This window comes from Mytilus trossulus, chromosome 11 (genome assembly GCF_036588685.1).
Source record: "Mytilus trossulus isolate FHL-02 chromosome 11, PNRI_Mtr1.1.1.hap1, whole genome shotgun sequence".
NCBI lineage: Eukaryota > Metazoa > Mollusca > Bivalvia > Mytilida > Mytilidae > Mytilus > Mytilus trossulus.
The window spans coordinates 39,677,962-39,701,802 of NC_086383.1; the positions used below are offsets into that span (position 1 = coordinate 39,677,962).

At 31.8% G+C, this 23,841-nt stretch overlaps 1 protein-coding gene across 7 annotated transcripts in view; it reads right to left on the reverse strand.

The window, feature by feature from the left end:
* Positions 1 to 4,930: 4,930 nt before the first annotated feature.
* Positions 4,931 to 23,841, reverse strand: part of LOC134691088 (potassium channel subfamily T member 2-like) — a 59,446-nt gene continuing 40,535 nt past the window's right edge. For all 7 annotated transcript variants that reach the window (XM_063551307.1, XM_063551310.1, XM_063551308.1 and 4 more), the window contains 10 exons: positions 22,736 to 22,911; positions 21,758 to 21,829; positions 20,533 to 20,661; positions 20,074 to 20,185; positions 11,651 to 11,752; positions 10,926 to 11,009; positions 10,180 to 10,320; positions 9,283 to 9,442; positions 6,695 to 6,776; positions 4,931 to 6,114 (listed from right to left, as the gene is read on the reverse strand). In XM_063551307.1, the coding sequence (XP_063407377.1) occupies positions 5,829 to 6,114; positions 6,695 to 6,776; positions 9,283 to 9,442; positions 10,180 to 10,320; positions 10,926 to 11,009; positions 11,651 to 11,752; positions 20,074 to 20,185; positions 20,533 to 20,661; positions 21,758 to 21,829; positions 22,736 to 22,911 (1,344 nt within the window). In that variant the 3' untranslated portion in view covers positions 4,931 to 5,828. The remainder of the gene's footprint in view (positions 6,115 to 6,694; positions 6,777 to 9,282; positions 9,443 to 10,179; positions 10,321 to 10,925; positions 11,010 to 11,650; positions 11,753 to 20,073; positions 20,186 to 20,532; positions 20,662 to 21,757; positions 21,830 to 22,735; positions 22,912 to 23,841) is intronic.

Here is a 23,841-nt window from a genome sequence, read left to right on the forward strand (position 1 = left end):
ATCATGAAATTGATAATCTGTGTAATATATCAAATAAAAATCATGTTATATCAAATTAATAAAATGTTATTATCAAATTAATAAAATGTTAATTATATCAAATTAATAAATTGTTATATCAAATTAATAATAAGTTATCAAATTGATACTTTGTTATATAATATTATTGATTTGTTATATGGATTTGGAAAAAAGTAAATTAATTAGCATTGCCCAATGGCCATATAATATTTATTTCTGACATATTTATATTTCTTTTTTAATGAATATTATTTACCTATATAATGAGATGTGATGTTTGATTCATATTTTTTTCGCCATAAATGGGACTTTCTTTGTAAAATGTCTAAAATGTATCAGTCCTGCTAATACATTTTTCAATTATGGCGGGGTTTTTTTTGTCTGTGAGAGAACTTTCACATGTTTATTGTATATACTGTTCTAATTTGTTAAGTATATGATAATACAGGGGTGAAATAGTTATATAATAGAGGGGCGAAAAATACCACAGGGACTGTCGAACTGATCATAGATCGAAAATAAACTGACAACATTATGGCTAAAAACGAAAAAGACAAACAGTTATTATGGTAAAATTGAGAATGGAAGTGGGGAATGTATCAAAGAGACAACAACCCGACCATAGAAAAAACAACAGCAGAAGGTCACCAACAGGTCTTCAATGAAATGAGAAATTCCCGCACCCGGAGGCGTCCTTTTATGGTGTTTGGATGTGTAAATACTCATCCACGCATACAATTTTTATTTATAAATTGTGACTTGGATGGAGAGTTGTCTCATTGGAACTCATACCATATCTTCTTATTTCTTACACAGTAGTTCAGTTTTAAGCTTAAACTTCTATCCTATTGCAGATTGTGCACCTGGAGGTTCCGAGTTTGGTTCATCAACAATATCAAGCTCAACTATTACAACAACCCCAGAATTAGCTACAACAACAAAAAGCACAATCGACACAACAACACCAGAATTAGCTACAACAAAAAGCTCAACCAATACAAAAACACCAGAATTTGCTTCAACAACAAAAAGCTCAATCGACACAACAAACCCAGAATTTGCTACAACAACAAAAAGCTCAACCGACACAACAACCCCAGAATTTGCTTCAACAACAAAAAGCTCAACCGACACTACAACCCCAGAATTTGCTTCAACAACAAAAAGCTCAACAGATACAACAACAGAATTTGCTTCCACAACATTAAGTTCAACCGATACAAACCCAGAATTTACTATAACAACAAAAATCTCAGAATTTGATCTGACAACAATAAGCTCAACGGATACACCAACACCAGAATTTGATCTGACAACAATAAGCACCATCATCAGCACTGCAACAACAGCATCAAACAGAACAACATATCGTTCATCAACCAAAACTCCATGTACATGTCCATGTAACAACTCCACCATGACAGAAGATGAACTCATAAGAAAGATTGCATTGTTAAAATCAGAGTTGTCTGTAGATAGGAAACAGACTAACAAGTACAAGCGATCCCTTACATCAGCATTAGACGACAGGCCGTCCTCCAAGTACATCGGCACTTTTGGTATTGTTGTCTTAGTGGTGATTTGTACCTTGATAGTTTTGATGGACCTTCAACACTGTGCTTGCTTCATGTTTCACAAAAAGAAAAAAATAATTCCTGACTATTGAAAAACGTGATGTATTTGTACAATTGTGTTTTTCATTTGTGTAAATTTTATTTAACAATTATTTTGGTTAGTGTAGATTTTGGTTTACCTTGCAAAGAATTATTGATGTTTTGTTGACTGGTTGCCTTCTTTTTCATGTTGATTTATTTTTTTAAACACTTTTTTGTTTGGCTTTTGAAGATGTAATGTCATTTTTTGTTGTCTATTTGTGTGTTAGTTTTCTGATACAACACAGTTGTGCATCATATAAATGGTGATGCATGGTATTGGAACCTGTTTTGTAATTAAAATACTTGCAGGGGCGGATCAAGCCATTTTAAAAGGGGGAGGGGGTTCCAATCCTGGACAAAGGGAGGGGAGGGGTTCCAACTATATGTCCCCATCAAATTTATTGATCGGCAAACAAAAAGGGGGTTTCAACCACCTGAACCCCCCTGTGATGTTATTCTATTGTTGTATCCTTTCTTTTTATTTCAGTTTTATTTGAAAGAAACCATAATTGATTGTTACTTTTAACTTTCCAATATTTTAAAGAATTACCCTCCTGAGAATGCTGAGTCTTTTTTCTTAAAAATATTGGAAAAATGAAACTACAAAATGTAGCATAATTGATTCTTACAGGAAAATGATAGATCAAGAATTGGATAAAATCAATCAATTCACACAATATGTTTCACGTAGGAAAACAATTAACAACAAAAAACATTCCATAAATTCCAGCACAAAAAATGTATTTTAATTATTTTATTTTTTACCCCATTTCTGGTTAAAATTAAAAAAATATATCAACAGGAACTTTTCTTTCAGGTGTAATACCACCATTGATTTTTCCCTATTTGTAGTATTAGTCTTTGTTAAATTTGCAATTTTCAAAAAATTGTGCAGAATTTATCTTTGTTTCAAATAAAGAAATACTTGGCATGAGTAAAGTTTTATCCTGTCCACTTCTCTATAGAAAAAGTTTCACATAACATTTCATTGCATATAAGAAAATAACCATCATTGGAAGTTAACCAATCAAATTTCTCCCCTTATTCTATCTGTGTACAAGGTTTAGTCACCATGTAACCTCAAGATTACAAAATTTTCTATAGAAATCACAAACAAGAGGCTGTCACAACGACAGCAAACTGGATTCATTAGCATTTATTTGTGTCCTGGCAATATCACAAGAACCATTACTGATGATTGGTGAAAGTGAAAATTGTCAATATCAAATTTGACCTCTATTTTGTCATCAGTAACAACATATTCAAATTTGAAAAGCTTTGGTTGAATGGTTCATGAGAAAATGCACGGACATGACTGGAAACACCATTTTTCAATCTTTCAAGAACCATAACTCCTGAACGGTAAAAGTCAAAATCGTCATTATTGAACTTGACCTCCATTTTGTCACCAGTAACAACATATTATAATTTGGGAAGCTTTGGTAGAACAGTTCATGCGTAAATGCAAGGACACGACTGGAAATGCCATTTTTCAATCTTTCAAGAACCATAACTCCTGAACGGTAAAAGTCAAAATCCTCATTATTGAACTTGACCTTCATTTTGTCACCAGTAACAATATATTAAAATTTGGGAAGCTTTGGTAGAACTGTTCATGCGTAAATGCACGGACACGACTGGAAACGCCATTTTTCAATCTTTCAAGAACCATAACTCCTGAACGGTAAAAGTCAAAATCGTCATTATTGAACTTGACCTCCATTTTGTCACCAGTAACAACATATTAAAATTTGGGAAGCTTTGGTAGAACTGTTCATGCATAAATGCACGGACACGACTGGAAACACCATTTTTCAATCTTGCAAGAACCATAACTCCTGAACGGTAGAAGTCAAAATGGCCATTATTGAACTTGACCTTCATTTAGTTGTCAGTAACAACATATTAAAATTTTAAAAGCTTTGGTTGAACGGTTCTTGAGTTAATGCACAGACAACATTTGATTGCCGCCCGCCCGACCGCCCTGCCGCCCGCCTGCCGAGCATCCCCCATTTAATAACCGACATTTTTGTCACAAAAATCCGGTTAATAAAAAATAATGGTGTTTTGAAATACCCAAGACATATGTTTATGACACAGAAATAGTTTTACTGCAATGAAATCATTAAAATGTAGGATTAATTACCTACAACGGTCAAATTCAAGGGAATATTTTTTTAGACCTACTTTCATATGCAACCGGATGTGATGTCCCATGATTTGTAGGTATTACACCTTCATATACATTAGCATTATGCATAACAATCTGAGGAAATTGGTTGAGACAATCTCAACTCATGGTACAACATAGAATTGCTGACAGACAGAAAGACCTTCCTGCTGACAGATCAAGTGTTTACCATAGACATGATAGGGTACAAACTGACTAGGTACAGTGCCCTAATCATATCACATGAAAGTGGCCCTTAATATATTTGTCAAGTATATCATTTATTGTAAATTCAGAAATTATTGCATGCATTTATTATTGTGATTTTGTCATTTTGTACTAAAATGAGATTTGAATATTTGCAATATTGAGAAAAATCCTGTTTAATTTATATAAAAAATTTCAAAATGTGAGTTTTAATTATTATGCATTATTCAAGCCTGCCTACAGAAATGAATCAAATGTATGATTTTACCAGGTGATATGGAAATTATCCAAAATAGAATGCTCATTCTTTGCTCAATGTACTGACTTAGATGTTATTCCCAACAAATGGATATATGTTGTCCTACATAATTTGACCTGTAATCATTAATTTTCAAAAAAATGTGACTTGGATTGCAATTTGTCTTATTGGCACTGATACCACATCTTCTTATAACTATATGACAGAAAAATAACTATCAGAATCAAGCATATTCTAAACATGCTAATTGACAAAATACACATCTCACTTTTAATTCCTAAGGATAACTCAACAACATCAATTCCACCAATTGACTGTTGTCAGCATAATGTGCAGTGACAAATATTAAATGTCTGTAATTCAGTGGTGGTTGTGTACTGTGTAGCATATTTGTTTTTGAGTATTTTTTTTGTACACTAATAAGGCCGTTACTTTTCGTGTTTTTTTCCCCCAACAAAGTTTTATGCGGTATGGGCTTTTCTCATAGTTAAACGCTGAACAGTGACTTATAACTGGTATTTTTCTTATGTTATTTGTTCTCATTTGGAGAGTTGTTCATTGGCAATCATACAAAAGCTTCATTTTTATATGTATCATGTTTCAAAGTAATAAAATCTACTACTTTCACTTTTTATTCTTGCCTCTAGAAAATTGAAAATATTCTAATTAGAAACAGTAATAATATAAATGTTGTCTAACAACGTAATGTTCATATAATAATGAAAAGGTTCTAGTTTTCAAACCTGTTATAAATTATGCCTTTTTATCTGCCATCACACAGCTACATTAAAATAGCAGATGTTGTGATCAGGATAGTTCAAACATTACGGAGAATCAGTGTTCAGCCATTTATTGCATACTAAAGCTACATGCATTTTGTTAAGGTTTAATACTGTCTCTCCCGAAATCATTCAACATGTCCAATCGATCTATTCTGTGTTGGTCAAGCTCATATGACATCTTTACCATATAAATGGACAAAATGAATGCACAAGGCAGTTAGTACAAACTTAATAATGTCCAATATTCTGTAACGTTTGTTTTTATTCAGCTAACTTTAGACAAGCTATTCAATTAGCTTCTACCAGTGTAGCATCAACATATCTCCAGAATTTATTGCGGTCAGATCCTATACACTTACGATACATATAATTCTACGTAAACATAAGCAGCTCATAGTATACCCATCAACCAAAGCATGACTATCATTGTTCACTACAAAACACTAAAATAACTCTCGCCTCCATCATGTTATGCCAAAGTAACATGGCATTATAGTGTCACATGATGCCAAACTGTTACATGATGCTAAAGTCACATGATACCAAAGTGTCACATGATGTCAGAGTCATATCATCCCAAAGTGACACACAATGCCAAAGTCACATGACATTACAGTGTCATATGATGCCAATATGTCACATTATGCCCAACTTTGGCAAAGTGACACATGATATCGAAGTGCAACATGATGCCAAAGTGTCACATGATGCCAACATCATAAAGTCTGCAGCATTCACACCATATCAAGTTCTTTCACTTTTTCTGTTACGAAAACTTTACTTTTGATTTTTTTGGCAACATCAGTTGTTGTTATTTCATGGTGTTCGTCCCCAGAGTTACGATGAGATATTTCATGAATGGTCTGAGATGCCAAGTCCGGATCGATTGATTTACTACGATCACGTTTGGTGTGGAACAGACTGGCAGCATCTCTAGCTGATGCCCACGACATTCTACGAATTGGTTTCTTAGTCAGTCGACTTGGTACTGCAAACATTGAACTTGGCTGTATTACGTATCTGTGAAAAAAGGAAAACTTTTATATACTAATATCAAGATGCCTTTTATGGGTAGATCTTTATTAAATTTGACCTCATATTCTATTTATAGACATTATCTTCTATAGGCGTTCCAGAATAGTTGTGGTTTCAATGTGAAGGTTGAATATCAAGTCTAATCACATGACATTTGTCTATGCATAGTTTTTACACAGGGGAATTAGGAAAATGCAATAGTGCTCAATAGCTCTGCTTTTGGTTGCCAGTTAACTGAATTTTTCATCTTTAAATAACCATTGATGACTGCAAAAAGTCAAGTTCAAAAGTTTAATACTGCTATCACCTACCTTTAAAATCTTTTATCCTAAGCTGAGTGTACTAATAAACTGTATGGGCTTTGCTCATTGTTGAAGGCTTTACAGTGATCTATATTTATTAATTCCTGTGTCATTTAAGTCTCCACATGTCTCATTGGCAATCGTACCACATCTTCTTTTTTTTACATGGATAAGTACATACTTTATGGGCCATAAATAATAGACAGTAGTATTTTAATACATAAACCTAAACTTTAACCCTTTCTCTGATACAATGTACTTACATGAGATCTCCCATCTTCAGTTTCCTGCTAGGAGTAGGATTCAGTATAATGTAGGAGACTGTCTTTATTGGTTCACCTCCACCTGTAAAATACATATATATATTTTTAACTTGGCTTGGATATACCTCAAACTGTAAAAAATTAAGGGAGGAGCTTGGTGGCTGAGTAGTCTTAGTAGTTCATCTTCTGAATAACTAGCCTGTCAATACTGAGATTGTTAGTTTGAAAGCCACACTTGAAAGGTTTGTCAAATTTAATTGAGTATGATTATCAGTTTACTTGCTTAAGGAGGCTCGCGGGTATAAGATTTTCAGAAATAAATCAAACAATCATTTGTCTTTACAAATTTTATAAATTACCTTTAGGCCACGGTTTTTTAATTTGTTGGTTTACGGATTTTTTCCATGAAAAAGTCGGGTCGGTCAGTCGGAAAAAAAAAGAAAAAAAAAGATCTTTCAAAACAAAAAACTGATATGCAAAATAAAAATATATTTCACCTTTCTAATAATATGTTTGTCATACTATTTTTTCATCGTTCTTAAATTTTAGTTTGATGAAATATTATTGCTCAGCTGTAAACATCGCATGACATTGTCTAATAATTTCCCATAAAAAAAGGGGGGTACACTGACAAAGACGAAATTAAATCGTCATTTCACAAACAAGAAAAACAGATTCACATCAGTTATTTGACTTAGCTTTTAATCAAAACTTGGTGAAAAAAAATAAGCATGAAAACTGATAAAGAAAAAAAAAGTAAAAACATCGTACGAAAATAAGTTTAAACACACGTGTCAAAAACGTAATAGACTCGTCCACTGGAAAAACGAGAATATCAGGTTAGATAATCTGTTGTCATGCATTCCCGTTTTTTATCCAAATGGACGATATTTTTTTATTATCTATAAAACAAGAAAATATCAAATGATTTGTTAAAATTCAGTATTTTAACTTGATGTCTTGAACTTCCACCTGTCCACATTTGGACAAGTCTATTTATATGAGAACATGCATCTTATGGACTGGTGACAAATAAGGGAAACGAACTTATTGTGTAATTGGTTTTAAACACAGGTTTCGTTCCGCAAAATTATTTGTGCAAACGACATTTCAAGGTCATTAATAATTGATTTGTCTATTTTTAGAAACGTAAACTGAAAGTTTCATCACTTCTGTGAGTGATTAATGCATTTCATTTCATAAAAAGAATATTTTAATTATTTTTCAGGGATAATGCATTTGTTAGGGTCGGCTAGAATAAAAAAAAGCCTGAAAATTCGATTTTATTTTTATTTTGGAAATCTATCGGGTCGTCGGATCCGTAAACCAACAAATTAAAAAATCCTGGCCTTAGTAGTTGTTACTTTATCTTATGGTACAAGAATTTTTCAAAAAAATCAATACATGTTGGCCCCAGGTGACTTTTAAAATTTAGATGTCATTGAAAAAGCTCCAAATTATCTCCCTTTGGTGCAAAAATGCCATTTTTTGGCTCTAAAAATGAAATATCTTTTTTAACTCATCGGTGACCTATATTTTTTATTGTTGTTTTCCAATAGGCTGTACATAAACTGAATAATTGTAAAATTTAACCAATTTCTGTAATTTAGTTCTTTTTTTATTTCGATATTACAAATATTTCTCCTATTAGTTCAACAGAAAAAAAGGACATTAACAAAAATGTATGCTTTTTTCGAAGGCAGATTGTGAGCGTAAATGCACGGTGACCCCATTTTTTTATTTCATTTTTCCAATTGGTATAAGATAAAGATAATTTAGAGAAAAATATAGAGAAATCCTATATTAAATAAAAAAATTGATTTAGACCCTCGAGCCCCCTTAAGTATCAAGGTTTTTCTGCAGTCACTTTGTCTTTTTCAACTTATAAAAACTGACCTCCATATTATATAGCCAATAGTGCTGTTTTGAAAAGAAGTGTTGAAAGATATCTACACTTTTTGACTACACATGCATAACTTATATTAGCTGCAGAAATTTTCAAGCAACATACTAAGAAGGTATACAAATATTTTGCAATATTTATTGATTTAAATATTCAACATGTTAAATGAAAACTGCAGATTCCATCAATTGCAAGTAAATATTTTTAGTCTGCATATGAGGGTCTGGATAGAGTTTTAAAAAGAACAGAGAACTATTAACGAAAAATGGAGAATAAAGTGCAAAATATTATGAATAGAGATAATTTAATCATGAAAAGAGCATAATGGGCAAAACAAGAGTAGAGAAAAACAAACCTTAAAAATAAAAAAAATAAGAATGTGTCCATTGTACTCACACTATCATAATCTATATATTCATTAAACCATGATATTGGGGTCAAAACTATAATTTGGTATCAAAAGCATAAAGATCTTATCATAGGTAACATGTGTACTAAGTTTCAAGTTGATAAGACTTCAACTTTATCAAAAACTATATTGACCAAAAACTGAAACCAAAAACCTTTAACCTGAAGTTGGAAAGACGGAAAGGACAGGGTGAAAATCCAACGAACCCACAGACCGACAAAACAATGCCCATAAATGGGTCATAAGAAAAAATAAAGACCCTTGTTTATAATTTACCATAGCTATCTTCATCCATGTGTAATGACTTCATACGATTTCTGATTATTTCCGTCACATCGTTCTGTTCTGATCGCTCATAGAAATGTCTGACGTTTATTGTTACTTTACGTTCTACACTCCTCCCTTGTTTGGAATTATTGTTCTCTCCTGCTGAAGTCTATAATTTAAAAAGTTAAAATATCTTTAAAATGATATATAAGTAAAGGTTATTATACATTTATAATGTCTTTATTGCTTTTTTCTTAAATTTTGCTTTTTGTCTTTTTTTGTGATAATTTGAGTGATATGGAATACTTCAAAACCGCATGAATATTTTTGATAATCCACATGGTTGGTCTTCAAGTATGACAACAAGTTTTCTTGCTTTTCTACGAATTTGTGAAGTCACAAAAGGAGAGGGACCATTCCTGATCATATGACATTAAAGGACACAGTATCTTGCAGATCATCAAAAAGATCATCGAAAAAATAACAATAATGTTTGTTTATATTTCATCTAAAAATCAATATAGCATTATATAGATTCTACCATCGAATCTTGTGCATTTATGGAAATTACCCATGGAATATCAATCAGTTTGATATTTCTCCATTTCTGGCAATTATATTTGAAATATTTGACCTTATCTGCAAGCTTTGCGTATTAAATTTGAAAATTGATTGTCTTTTTAATAAATATGGTATGTATCTCATATGATTCACTGATAGAATCTTATTGTACCATAAAAAAAAGGCAGATCCAGAAATTTTCATAAACGGGAGGCCAACTGACTGCCGTGGAGGGGGCATGCTCATGTCATGCTTCAGTGATTCTCTAAACAATTGACTAAATTTTTCTCACATAAGGGAGACCCTAAGTCCGCCTCTGATAAACATATACAGATAGCATCTTACCTCATCTAAATCATTGTATGCACGTTTTCTTCTCTCTGTTCTATATATAGCAATGGGAATTTCCCCAGTAATTGTACACAATCCTTTATACAAGTCCCCATAGGTTCTATATTTGGCAAGAATTTGTCTTTTCACTTTGATCTGTAAACATAAGATAATGACTTTTTGATTAAAGCTTACAAATATACATTATTGAATTGAAAATTGACTCAGAATTTCTGAGAAAACTAAATACAAAACTTGTCGTGTTCAATCAACGTGAATACAGTCTTTGAGCTGTCAGATCTTTTAGCTGGGAAGTGCTAATTATAACATAAGCATTAGGACTTAGAAAATGTACAGAAAAATGCACATATTTTAAAAAGTGCCTGTCCCAAGTAGAAACCTGTAGTTCAGAGGTTGTCTTTTGTTCATGTCTGTCATATTTATTTGTTTTGCTTAAATTGTTTTATTCAAACGAATCTTTTTGTTTTATCAATTAAATTTTTTCATATTTTTCAGATCAGATCCTGTAATAGCCAACCATACTGTTTGGATTTTCTCATTGTTGAAGGCCATACAGTTGCCTAAAATTGCTCTCAATCACTTCACTTTTATACTTTGGTGGTGGGTAGTTGTCTCATTGGCAATCAAACCACATCTTCTTAATCTAATTCAGATTATACAAAGTTTTGTGATAAATTCCATGATTTTTTACCTACAAATCACCTGTTTTTTTTCTATAAAATTCTATAAATATAACTTACACTTGATAAATGACCAGAATTCTGTTCTGCATCTATTCCCAGTAATAACCTGACAAACTTAATCAAATATCCTTTTACAAATGTCTGAAAATAAAGGTGGTATGTTCTTAATCAAGATTCACATACATTTTGTATTTTCAATCACACTTATTTTAGAATTACCACAAGAGTAGGTAGCTGTTTTTCTTTTCAACATTCAGCTGTCATCAATAACATTTCTTTGACTTTTGAGAATTCTAATGCACAGTCATTTTGTTCATAATAAACAACATTTCATTAACATTCCTTATCTATTTTTAACTAGTTAAAATTTGACATTTATTTTATTATCTCTATTTTTCCCATTGTCATGAAATTGATTGAATGGATATATTTGCAATTTGAGTATAATTGCAAAAATAAGTTATTAAAAGATTGTAGAAAATTCTGCATTTGACAGTGGATCTCATTGGGGTCTAAGAGTGACGTGGAATTGCCGATTTTTTTGTAAGCGTGACATGTGAAAATCAACTTGTTGTCTCGGGAAAACGGGAAATGAGGTCTAACAGGACCCGGGAAATGACAAGAAAATGAAAATTGCTTATGTGCATAGTGTAAGCGAGATACGGGAATCTGACAAAACAGTAAGCAGGATCCGGGATCGGAACCCCCCAATGAGACCCCCTTGACAGTGCAAACAAAATGTAGAGGAATAAAATAGATAGAACTGTGAACTTCTAACTTACTTGGTATAAAAGAGTGTCTAACATAGCTCCACTTAACACATGTCCAGCAGCAAATGGTAATCTAAACAAATGGGTCAGTATACAGTTGTGTTCCTTTAGTTTCTGGAAAAGTAAATGAAAAATAATACAACTACAGTAAATATTCAATACAAAGTATGATCCTTTATAGTTTTTGAAATAATTCAAATCAATAAATGTACATTGTTGAAAAATATATAATTTGTTAGTATGTCTTTAGAAACAGGACAATAAAGCTAGGAACATGAGCCTTTCTCCTATTTCATAGTGGGTACAAATTCAGTATATATCACATTTTTAATGGTTTGTCTCATAGACTATCATGGACAATTATATAATTGTAAATCATATACTTCAAAGAATTCTGAACCATCTTGTTCTTTTGGCAGTGTTTTTGCAGAAGGTTGTAGGTTCAAATCCTGATGAGGTCAAACCAAAGACTTGTAAATTGGTATACCACAGCATCTACCTTAAGGCCCAAGACCACAATTAATGACCCCGCTTTTCGTTGTTCACGAATATAGTTCCCTTTAATTAAAGTGTATTTTTTCTTTATTTTTTTTCTTTCCCTTTCTCATTCATTTCTTAGCTTTTCTGGGGTGGGAATGAAAGAAGAGAGCTGAAATAAACTTTTGGATGTTTTATTTTAACTGATTTTAATAAGGAAAGAGTGATTAGGCCAGGTGCAAAAAGGTTATATTTACACTTTTCGGAACATCTCTTGACTTGCCTATAGGGGTATGGATGTGTATTGGGTAAATTTGTATGATGTAAACATGCAATTTTTCTGAAAATTGCATATGTTTTGGGACTTGAACTGTACATTACTCACACAAAAAAAATAGACAAAAAAAACAATTCAATTTTTTTTAATGCGACAAAACGTTATAAAGAAATGATAGAAGAATTAATTGTGGTCTCGGGCCTAAGAGGTGGTACCCAACACTACAGGGAGATAACTCTGTAAAATCAACAGAACGTTTTAATGACCTTGTGTTGTTAAGGGAATATTAAGCTTCTCCATGATCAAAATAAGTGTTTGTCAAACTGCTATATAACCAGTGTAATTTTTCTGCTTAAATGGTTGGTTCAAATTTTTGGAAATTTTTATATTTTTGCCAAAGGGTCAAAGTAATTACTTTGTCAAAATTTTAAGAAAATTAAAACGAGCCAAATCAATTTTAGTTAAGGTGTTGGGTACCACCTTAAAGGGAAATCACACTATTTAAACTACTAATAATAATTCATTGAAATTTAGCTTGTAGACAAATCATACTTTTTACAATATTTTAGGCGAAAAAAAAATTGGGGTCACCGATGTTATTTTTCGAGATATGACGTCATCAAAAAGTAAAGAATCGCGTTATACCGAAATATAGAAATACCGCTCTAAATTGCTAATTGAAGTCAAAATTATTGAAAAACAATGTTTTACTGGTAAAACTATAACAGTCGATTGTAACTTTTACCTTATACACATTTATTTTTCGCAGTTTCCTTAATTTTCAAGGCCTTTGAACATTTCCTGTCGTTTTTAATTTCGATTTATTATAGATTTTTCTTGAAATAAAAAAAATCTACTAATGTTTTTTCCTTCAAACTTCTGCAAAAGTTGCAGCTTCAGGGAAGATTTTAAAACCATAAATAAAAATGGGGGGTCACCGATGTTTTAAATCCGCTAAAACGGAAACAATCTTGTTATCGATTTTTGGCGGGAACTATTTATAACTAACGTTATAGAACGACGTTGCTAGCATAGGAGCATTTCTTGCAATGCTTGGAACTATCGGGTTGGACTAAACCTTGTCACTACCAAATAAAATAACATTTTTCATGGTATTTCGATTATTTATTGATATTTTTATCAATCTATCGAAACGCTATTTAACATTAAATACAGTAACAGTTTATTATTAAGAAATAGTCAAAGTTGAAATCATCTGCATTTTTTAATTGCATTCATTGTATAGGATAAACGATTGTCTGCCTCATGCCGTATTAAAGAAATAATTTACAGCTTGCAGATAAAAAATCTTCTACTTCGGAAGTAACACGTTCCAGTAGACTACAAACAGAATAAATTCACTAACTTGTATAAATTCGCACCTGGAAGATAAAACCTGATATGCAGTGTTTAAAAATCCACAAACTGGGCACTGTTAAAAAAAAGAGTCCTTAATGAAACCATTACCATTTTCGGAAGAAATTTAAAAGTGGTTAACATTTCTGTAATAACACCACGTTCAATATATAGGTTCCAGACCATATGAGTATTTGGACCATACGCGTACGGTCCGTACCGTATACATATACTTGAACGGTGCGTCCAGTACGAGCTAACCATGCATGATTTGGGATCATATGGGTTAAATTTAAACAAACATTTATCACATAAAATTGAGAATGGAAATGGGGAATGTGTCAAAGAGACAACAACCCGACCAAATAAAAAAACAACAGCAGAAGGTCACCAACAGGTCACAATCTTTATTTTTAGTTTTATAAATTGTTATCATTACAATTAGATGGATAAAATGAACAATTGAACAATTGAAATTAAATATTTGATAAAATTGTATATCTGAATCCTATTTTGGTACTTTCGCCCAAGGTGACACTTGCTACCACAATTAAAGTAATATTTTTTACATTTACATGTTTGCAGTCCATTCATGTTCCTTTGCATTTGCATTTTTGTAAAGTTTCTAATATTATAAAATTGTCGTCCCACATCATGTTTTCTTCCGAAATCGTAAATTTCTATGATCATAATTCAATTAATGTAGTACTGATCGACATGCTAAATACAAGATATCAACAGATTTAATTAGCGTGATTTTTTTTATTAGTTAAAAAATAAAGTTTTTATTCCAATTACAATTTAATTTTCCATATCAATTTGAGAGTTAAGCTATGTTGATCTTTACATGAACTTTACATGCATTTATAACTTATAAACTTAAGCAACTTCTTAATGATATTAATCAGACCATACGCGAACGGTCCGACCGTATGAGTATTTTGAAAAAGTACGCATACAGTCCAGACCGTATGCGTACGGTCCAAATACTCAACGGTCCGGAACATATATATATAATCGAACCAAATTAAGTTCGACTTCCTGGTTGAGTTCGAGTTTTATTTTGATTTCGGACATTTATTCGAGTAAGATTTCTAGTCAAAGCTATTATAATTATTATTATTACAATTATTACAATTTTTCTATAGCGCTAAATCTAAAACAATATTACTCAAAGCGCTTTACATCACATGTTAAACGAAATATACACACAGACAGTGATAAAAATATAAAACATGAACACACAAAATAAATATTTAAGTGTTAAAACTTTTCTAGATAAAAGGATTAATAATGTGGATTTTTTTACAAAAAAAGTGGAATATATATATATCAATGAATCAAAATAAAATTATACTGAATAAAGTTGGTAAAATAAAATAGCCAAAAAAGTCTAAAATAAGATTGCTATTAAAAATTATCAAATATAAGTTAAAAATTTGAAAACGTCTTCAAAAGATGAAAAAGGAATATTACCACGTAAAAATATAATTACTGAAATGAAAACATATCTTTGCTACTAAAACATACAATGTACATATTATAAATGAAACATATCTCCAGTTAAAAGAACGGTTCGATAAATCAAAAGCAGGCTAACGTCTATGGCACTATGTATCACAGAAACGAATTTAAGGGATTAAAAATGCTTGTCGAAAAAAGTGAGTTTTTAAGTTCTTTTTGAATACAGGCACCGACTTTGCATTTTGAAGTTCTTTTGGTAATGCATTCCAAAGGATGGCTGCAGCTTGATCAAATCTTCTATTGCCGTAGGTTTTGGTTCGCACAATAGGAGTTACGAGTGTTAAGTTGTTTTCAGACCTTAATGATCTTGATGGCCTGTATAAATTTACAAGTTCAGTAAGATATAATGGCGCTTCATGTTTCACGGACTTGAATACATATAATAATATTTTGTATTGCACCCTGTATTGCACAGGCAGCCAGTGAAGAGACTCAAGTGTCGAAGTAATGTGTTCGTATTTCTTTTTTTTTGTAACCACTAGAGTTACACTTAGAAACTTTCGAGTTATACTGTAAGATAGAGTAAAAATTTTGGAAAGAGTACATACCCATTTTGAGATCCAATGAAATTAACAGTAAGAATATTGCAGTTTCTATTTTCTGTTGGTGAAACTCTCTTTCTTTAAATGTATATTCTTTTATCATATTTATCTTTTATGATGGTATATGTACTTTTTGTTTGCCAATACTGATTAATGATAGTTAATTTGAAAATAACTGATTGAATCTGTGTGTCCATTTAAGCACTCTCTGCTATATCATATTGGCCTTCTTTTTTTAAAAGAACCAAAGAATGAGAGGTTAATTAGCTATACCTTTGTATTAAAAACCTAGTCGTCCTTTTCAATCATGGTCGAAATCCGACAATCTGACTGTACGTACCACTGTCGACAGGCAAGTGATTTGAACTAGCATTATTATTAATTTTTTTATTTTTTTCATGAATTTTGCAAAATTTTCAGTGGCGAATATTTCATGATCATCAGCACAAAACTTTTGTCTATATTAGTGGAATATTCCTTCACCAGACGGACCATTAATGTGTTGGTTACAGTTAAGCAGTACTCTGTGAGACATGTAAATCTACATAAATACATGTGTATGTGTGTGTGTGTGTTGAATATTTCTCTTGATGGAGACTTTTAAAGCCAAATGTATAGTACGTGTTAAGAAATTTGTATACGCCTGTTTACGGGACATACATGTATTATGGTATACCGTTGTCCGTCCATCCGTCCGTCCGTCAATATGTCGGACGCTTCAACCAATTGACAAAAAACTTTGGTGATATTTTTGTATCTATTGGTGTGAGCTTCCTTTCGTCTTTTATGAATTTTAGATTTTACGTGTCCGAATTATACGGTTTTACTATTGAAAAAGGTCTTTTTTAAGTTTTCAGACAATAACTAAATAAGTGCTTTCAGCAGTTCTCATGAAACTTAAGCGCATTGTTCATATCGATTGATGTAGGCTCAATTTTATAGATTTTTGATTGTACGATTCTGAGATATGGGGTTTTATTCATTAAAAAGGGGGGCTTTTCCAGTTTTCGTACGCCTAACTCTAAGATGCTTTTTCCAATTTTCATACAACTTTGTTGAATTGTTTAAATTTGTTGATGTAAATTCCGTTTGATTTTCATTTATTTCTTATATGACATTGAGAAGTAATGAATATCTCTGAAATTGTACCACAAGGTTTCATATCACAAATTGAGGTTGGGGTGACATGTAATTGCTCTAAACGTTCAGGAATTAGGTTTCAAAAACAAGCATTTTACTAGTTTACTATTTTACACTAACTTGTGTTTGAGTATATGGATCTATCTAAAAGGGCGTATTGCATTTCCGCTAATTTTTCAAAGTCCCAATGCTACATTTCCGCAAATTTAAAGTATACGTTTCCGCAATTTGTATTTATTACTTTTCCGGAAATTTACCTGGTAAATTATAAATATTTGAATATATATTGACTTGAAAAATGTTGCTATTTCCTTATATAGAGACAGGCGAAAGCGGTTTCCAAAATTACCTAAATGTAGATTAGAAATTCACGAGACATTAAGACAAAGAGATTTGAACACTAACAAAACTGAAACTTATTTTCACTTTTAATCAGTCAATGATTTTTATTCGGGAATCGTTATACTTTCATGTTTTACCAACTTGGTATGTCTATGTACTAGCCGAAGAATAACTCTCCAGCCCGAGGTAGTTCATAATTACTTTGAATGTGTAATGCATACTGCATAGTCTTTTCATGCCCACTTGAACGAGCAGTTTTACCCTAGCCATCCTAACGTTTTTGTTTTTATCGATATGTTATTGAAACTGCAAACAACATCTTCCATAAAGATGAGAACTCTAACTATAAAAGCACCCGTTTGGAAATGTGAAAAGGAGAAGATGGACTTCCATCTTGAACAAAATACAAAACTTGTAAACGGTGAATGTACTACTGTGGACTTTGTACGGCGTGTTGGCTACAAATATTCTGCCAGAACTGACTTATGAACTCATATCAAGAAATTTCTGATTAGTGCTGACTTTTGAACATACATAGATTTAAATGATGAATTTTACTTACATGTTAATATGATAACCCTTGACTTACTTAATATTTATTTTATATTATGGCTTTGCTTTCTATCAACAGGTATTCCTCAATTATTTGTGGAAAATCAATGATTAATTTTTTCTGGAATAGTTACTTTTTTATTTACGAAAACGTAAACTGTTTTTTTCCGGAAACTTCATTTTTTTTCCGGAAAAGTAATGCCAATTTGCAGAAACGTGAAATGCCGATCTAAAATTGTACTACAAGGTTCCACACCACAAAGGGAAGACTGGGATTGAGTTTTTGGGTAATTACTACAAAAGGAATGGGGGTGGGGGTAGGGGTGTGTGGGTCATAATTTTTTTTCTGCAATTTTTTGAAATTTCAAATTTTTTGAAATATATCAAGAAGAAATCTCCAATGGCACAATAGTATTTTAAGACCTTCGACTATATTTATTTTGTGTCAGAAACCTATATTATGTCAAAACTTTGATCACAGTCCAAATTCAGTATATATATATATATATATATATCAAGCTTGGATATTGTGTCCAAACGTGCCAAATCTGTTCAACCTCTTCGGGCGTATCAGGCTGCGCTCAGCGTACCAATTTATTGTTGTTGGTGTAGGTCATCAATAGTACTAAAGTATATAACTATGCATAGTGTTTGATATTCCCAGATTATTTGACGTCTAGCGGCCTTATTTCTAACTTGCTGGTCCTACAGTTCAATAACGACAGTTTGAAGAAATACTACAAAATATGTTTTTTTTTTGTGCCCAAATGTTAGCATGAACATTTTAGCATTTAAGAGAGATTGAGTATCATATACCATACAATACGGTGCTAAAGTTTCTTTGATTTCGACAGCCAGCAACAGATGTAAAATTTTGGATGATTTTCGTTATTCTATTAACGTTTTATAATTGAATATTTCAATTAATATGATTACTCTGCAAATCATCCCCCCCCCAAAAAAAGAAAGAAAGAAGAGAGACATTAAATGCCAAAGGAACATTCGGGAAAGATGGACAACACTTGAATAATTTCTGTCGTCACATGTGAAATAAAAAACGAAATCAAATACCACTTCAAACATTATTTACGTCCAGTGGCAAGTTTAGTGCATACAAGTATTCAGAACAAGAACATATTGATTTTGACACTGCTTTGTATTGACCCGACAGGCTGCGCCGGAAAAATATAAATATGAAATGAGATTTTTGATGAATTATTTTTGCATGTAGTATAAAAAAAACTATAGTTATGACGTTTCATGCATGTGATATGAGAAAACTGTAGAAACTCATTGTTCCTATTTACAACTCTCTGTTCGACTAAGATTTCGAAAGGTGTACGCTTACATGCTGCTACTCTTGGTCTATTTGTACCCCCTCCCAATCCTCTCGAAAATATATCATGAACTCTATATACCACATCGCCACGATACGCTGCCAAAGAAAAGTATTTGTCACCAACTTCGTTTTCGAGAAAATGGTCCGAGAGGGTACTAAATTAAATTGAATATGCTATGAATTTCAATCGTTCTAATAGTGTTGATTAATCATGATGATTAGGTGTTTTGTATTGATATGTTCTTTTTATCATAAGGGTCTGGATAGAGGGTCGTTCGTTTATTAATATTTATTTTGTGTTACCAATATTTTTTATTCTTTATATTTAAGCTTCATTCTCTATTCATCTGTTTTTTCGCCTTTTATTCTGCAGTATTTGCCCATTATTCTGTATTCCGTAAATTTACCCCAATACAATCAGACCCTTTTTTGTGGACACGTATTCTTTTAATTAATTATAACAGTTCTAAAGAAATATGATATGTTCATTATCATTTCTCCTGCTTTAGTGGAACGTCCCTTCGAGCGGCTCGCTATTTTAAAAAAAATTAGCAACCTTTACGAAGGACACGAAAACGGCGACGTCATAATACAGTTACGACACTATAGTGGCGCCGAGAGCGATGCGTATAAACAATAGTGTGATTTCCCTTTAAGCGTGATGGAGCATGATTATAGACTAGTTGACTCAAAGTGAAGAATAATATGTTAGGGTAAGGTAACATGGCACACTAGTACAAATCAGGTTTTATATTCAAATTTCATTAGCATGTTCTCAACTTCTTATCCTGTATGTGCATTTTACTTGATAGTGATACTGGATGTAAAACCTCCATCAATCCATCCATCAATGAATTTTGAAACACTATAAAGGTAAAATACTGACCTTTTCCAGCCTGGAAATGTTTAAGGTGTATTCGTCGTTGGCTTGAAAATGCATAAATCTCATGTTGTCTTTCTCTGATAGCTCTGTTAAAATGTTGATATTGGGAAACAATCTGTAAAAAAACATATAAAATAAAATTATGATATCATAAAATTATGAATTCATGAAATATATTTATGAATTGTGAGGTGGAGGATAGGTTAATTACAGTAAAGTCCATAAAGTGGATACCTTGGGTATGCAGGGTCATTATGAAAAAACACATGAAATGTAGAAAGTCTTATAACAAAAACATGTTACAGACTGCTGCAGATAATTTATTGATGGACATTTTTCGGTGCCTAGGGAACCGTCATCAGGATAAAAACAATATAGAAAATTAATTCTGAAGTATAAAATCAGGTATGCATTATACTAAGACTGACTATTTCATATATTGTATGTAGATTTAATACATACTTATGGATGGTTTGTACATTGACAATAGTTTCAGCGTCCACCATCTGTGATGGATCAGCTGTTATTTCTCTGTTTACAACAATCAAATGACTAGCTTTGTTGATGCCGGCAGTTAACAAGTCATCTATACTGAAAAAGACAATACAAATATGATTAAAACTTATAATGAAATTTGAAAATATAGGTGCCAACTTTTACATTATTTGGTGCCTATAGCTAGTGGCGAGATGTCTAATAGACAACTTTCAAGTTCGATGCATTTCCATTAAAATCTTTGGTTTTAGTGAACGTCACTCATGCGTTTAGGTGCGTGGTGACTTCCTTTTCAATGTTGAGGGAGTGGTTTAAAAACTTAAAGCTATATTGCACGAATTATTCAGCAAATTAAATTTTCATGATTGACAATCTGCACCGCTGTCATTAGGAAATTGTGATTAGGTACCTACTGAACAAAGTTTATTTCTAGTTTATCCTGTACAATGACGATCACTAAGACACTTAATGAACGTTAATAGTGCAGGGATACAGACGAGCACCTCTATCTGGTAAATGACTTCACAAAGGCGTGTATAATTGATGAGTTTTTTCCAGTGACGGATGGACTCGAAAGTGGTCTATTGACACATTTCCTTATTGATACTTACCATTGAAATATTCACGATACAAAGATGCTAAAATGCTTCTTTTCTTCACACTGATCAATTGATGAAAAGTATGAAGACTTTGTTGTTAGTATGATGTAAGTCCAGCATAATATTCTTAACATTCAATTCTATTGATTAAGGTGGTATAAAAAAAATTGACTAAATTTGACAAAACTTTAAAAATTGAAAAAAAATGAAAACACAATTATATTATCAAAAATTTTTAGTTGGATATATAGCAGTTTGACAAATATTTCCTTTAAACACAATACAAAGTGATTTTTACAGAGTTATCTCCCTGTAGTGTTATATACCACATTAATTTTCTTTCATGTTTAATGACCATTAAAAGGTATTAGTACCAAACATTGTTTCAAAAATGATTGTACTATACTTTTATTATCTAACAAAAATTACGATGTTCTTTATATTGGAATTCAAATATATTTTCTACAGCAATTACTGTAGTAATTAAAGTCTCAAGGGAGGTAATATTTTATTTTTTTATAAAAATCCTCAAATATATAAATTCTCAATATTTTAAGGTGAAATTGTACAGGGATACACATAGAAAAACTTACCAGACTAATTTACCCTTCATCCAGTAAACATGTGGAAAATGGGCTATTGTTTCTAAAAATAGCTTGCTTGGTCTAAAATATAAATATTCAAATATTTAAAAAAAAAAAAAAAAATAGCTATCAAAATTATGTTCTTAAGTTATATGCTAATGTGTTTGTTAAGGCATGGGCTTTGATGAGTAAAAGTAATAAGCAGTTAGGCCAAGAGTTCAAGTGTCATATGACCTTATTGTGCATATTGAAATTGTTGGAAAAGTAAATGGGATTATTAGAAAACATTTAATCAGGAGAAAATGAAACAACTCTGTAGAAAACCATGCACATGATGTATTCAGCTACCCTTGATAATATAAATATTGTGTCAAATATGAATACTAAAAGTACCATAACTCTGGAATGCTAACCACTAAGTTTTCAAAATCAAAAGAGTCTATAGATATACTAAGAGATATTCCTGTTTGAATAGTTTTACATTAGTAATTTTTGGGGTCCTTTATAGCTTCCTTATGTGTGTGAGCCAATGCTATGTGTTGAAGACTGTACTTTGACCTATAATGGTTTACTTTTTACAAGTTGTGGCTTGGATGGAGAATTGTCTCATTGGCACTTATACCCCAACTTCTAATATATGATCTTCGATTTTTTGTAATAAGCAACTGTTTGTTTTATTTACACATCTTTGTCAATATATAGGAATTTGATGCAACTGTCATACAAGTGAGAGGAATAGCTAGCTTTAAAACCAGGTTAAATCATCCATACCAAGTAGGGAATATGACAGTTAGTATCTATTGGATTGATGTGTTTGAGCTTTTAATTTTGCCATTTAATTTTTAAAAAATAAGGAATTTTCTTTTTTGAATTTTCCTCAGAGTTCTTGTGATTATACTTTTTAGAATAAACCATTGACTTACTCGTCCTCTTCAAACATGAGTATAATTGGTCTGAGTGATTTAATGCTGATAAAACACGACTTACTCGTCCTCCTCAAACATGAGTATTATTGGTCTGAGTGATTTAATGCTGATAAAACATGATCTCAATGGTAGGATGAAGTTATACAATCCTTGGTTAATACGCTGAGCTGTCAAAATTATCAAATTCTGTCCCCATCTCGGAGCATTGGCATTCTTGTCATTGACATGTATACAATCCTGAAAATAATCATAAAAAGAATCATTAACATTTGAAAACTATATTGTTGTTTGTTAATGAGTTCAACTTCTTGGTACAAATGTCTACTGCAAAAGTTAGTGACACAGGAAAATTTCTTGATATACAATTCATTTTTTTACATAAATAAGGCCGTTAGTTTTCTCGTTTGAATTGTTTTACATTGTCTTATCAGGGCCTTTAATAGCTGACTCTATGCGGTATGGGCTTTGCTCATTGTTGAAGGCTGAACGGTGACCTATAATTGTTAATGTTTGTGTCATTTTGGTCTTTTGTGGACAGTTGTCTCATTGGCAATCATACCACATCTTCTTTTTTATATAATGTAAATGTAGTCATGTAAGAATAACAATAAATTGTTTAAGGTTCCCTAGGATTTGAGTTTGAGGAGTTAGTCATAAAAAAAACTTGCGACTAAGATTGATCAAAATTCTGTTGAATTGTCAAACAATCAAAGTCATAACTTTTTTTGTGAAACCAACCCTAGGCAAATGCTAGGAGAAAGGCAATGATATATGTATGACAATGTGAACAATTGCACTTCATGACACTGGTCCTTCAAATTTATAGAAGGCAGAAATATTTTGCTGTTATAATTTTTTTTAAATAACATTTCATGAGAATTAAGCTGCCCAAGGGCTATTGATGGCTAGATGGTATAAATATGAACAGGTTCTGAGAGGGGGTCAAACATGACCCTTATCATACATCGTCCTTTTAAAATTAAATATATGTATCCTCTACATACTGTGGATTCATTATTATTCATTGGATACCAATTTGTGTGGGTTTCGTGGATACAGTTGAACCATGAATTCAAATGTTCAATGAATTACAAATTTTCTATAGACTTTGTATGCAGAGATTGGCAAAACCACAAAATCAAATATCCACGAAAATGCAAGTTTTTT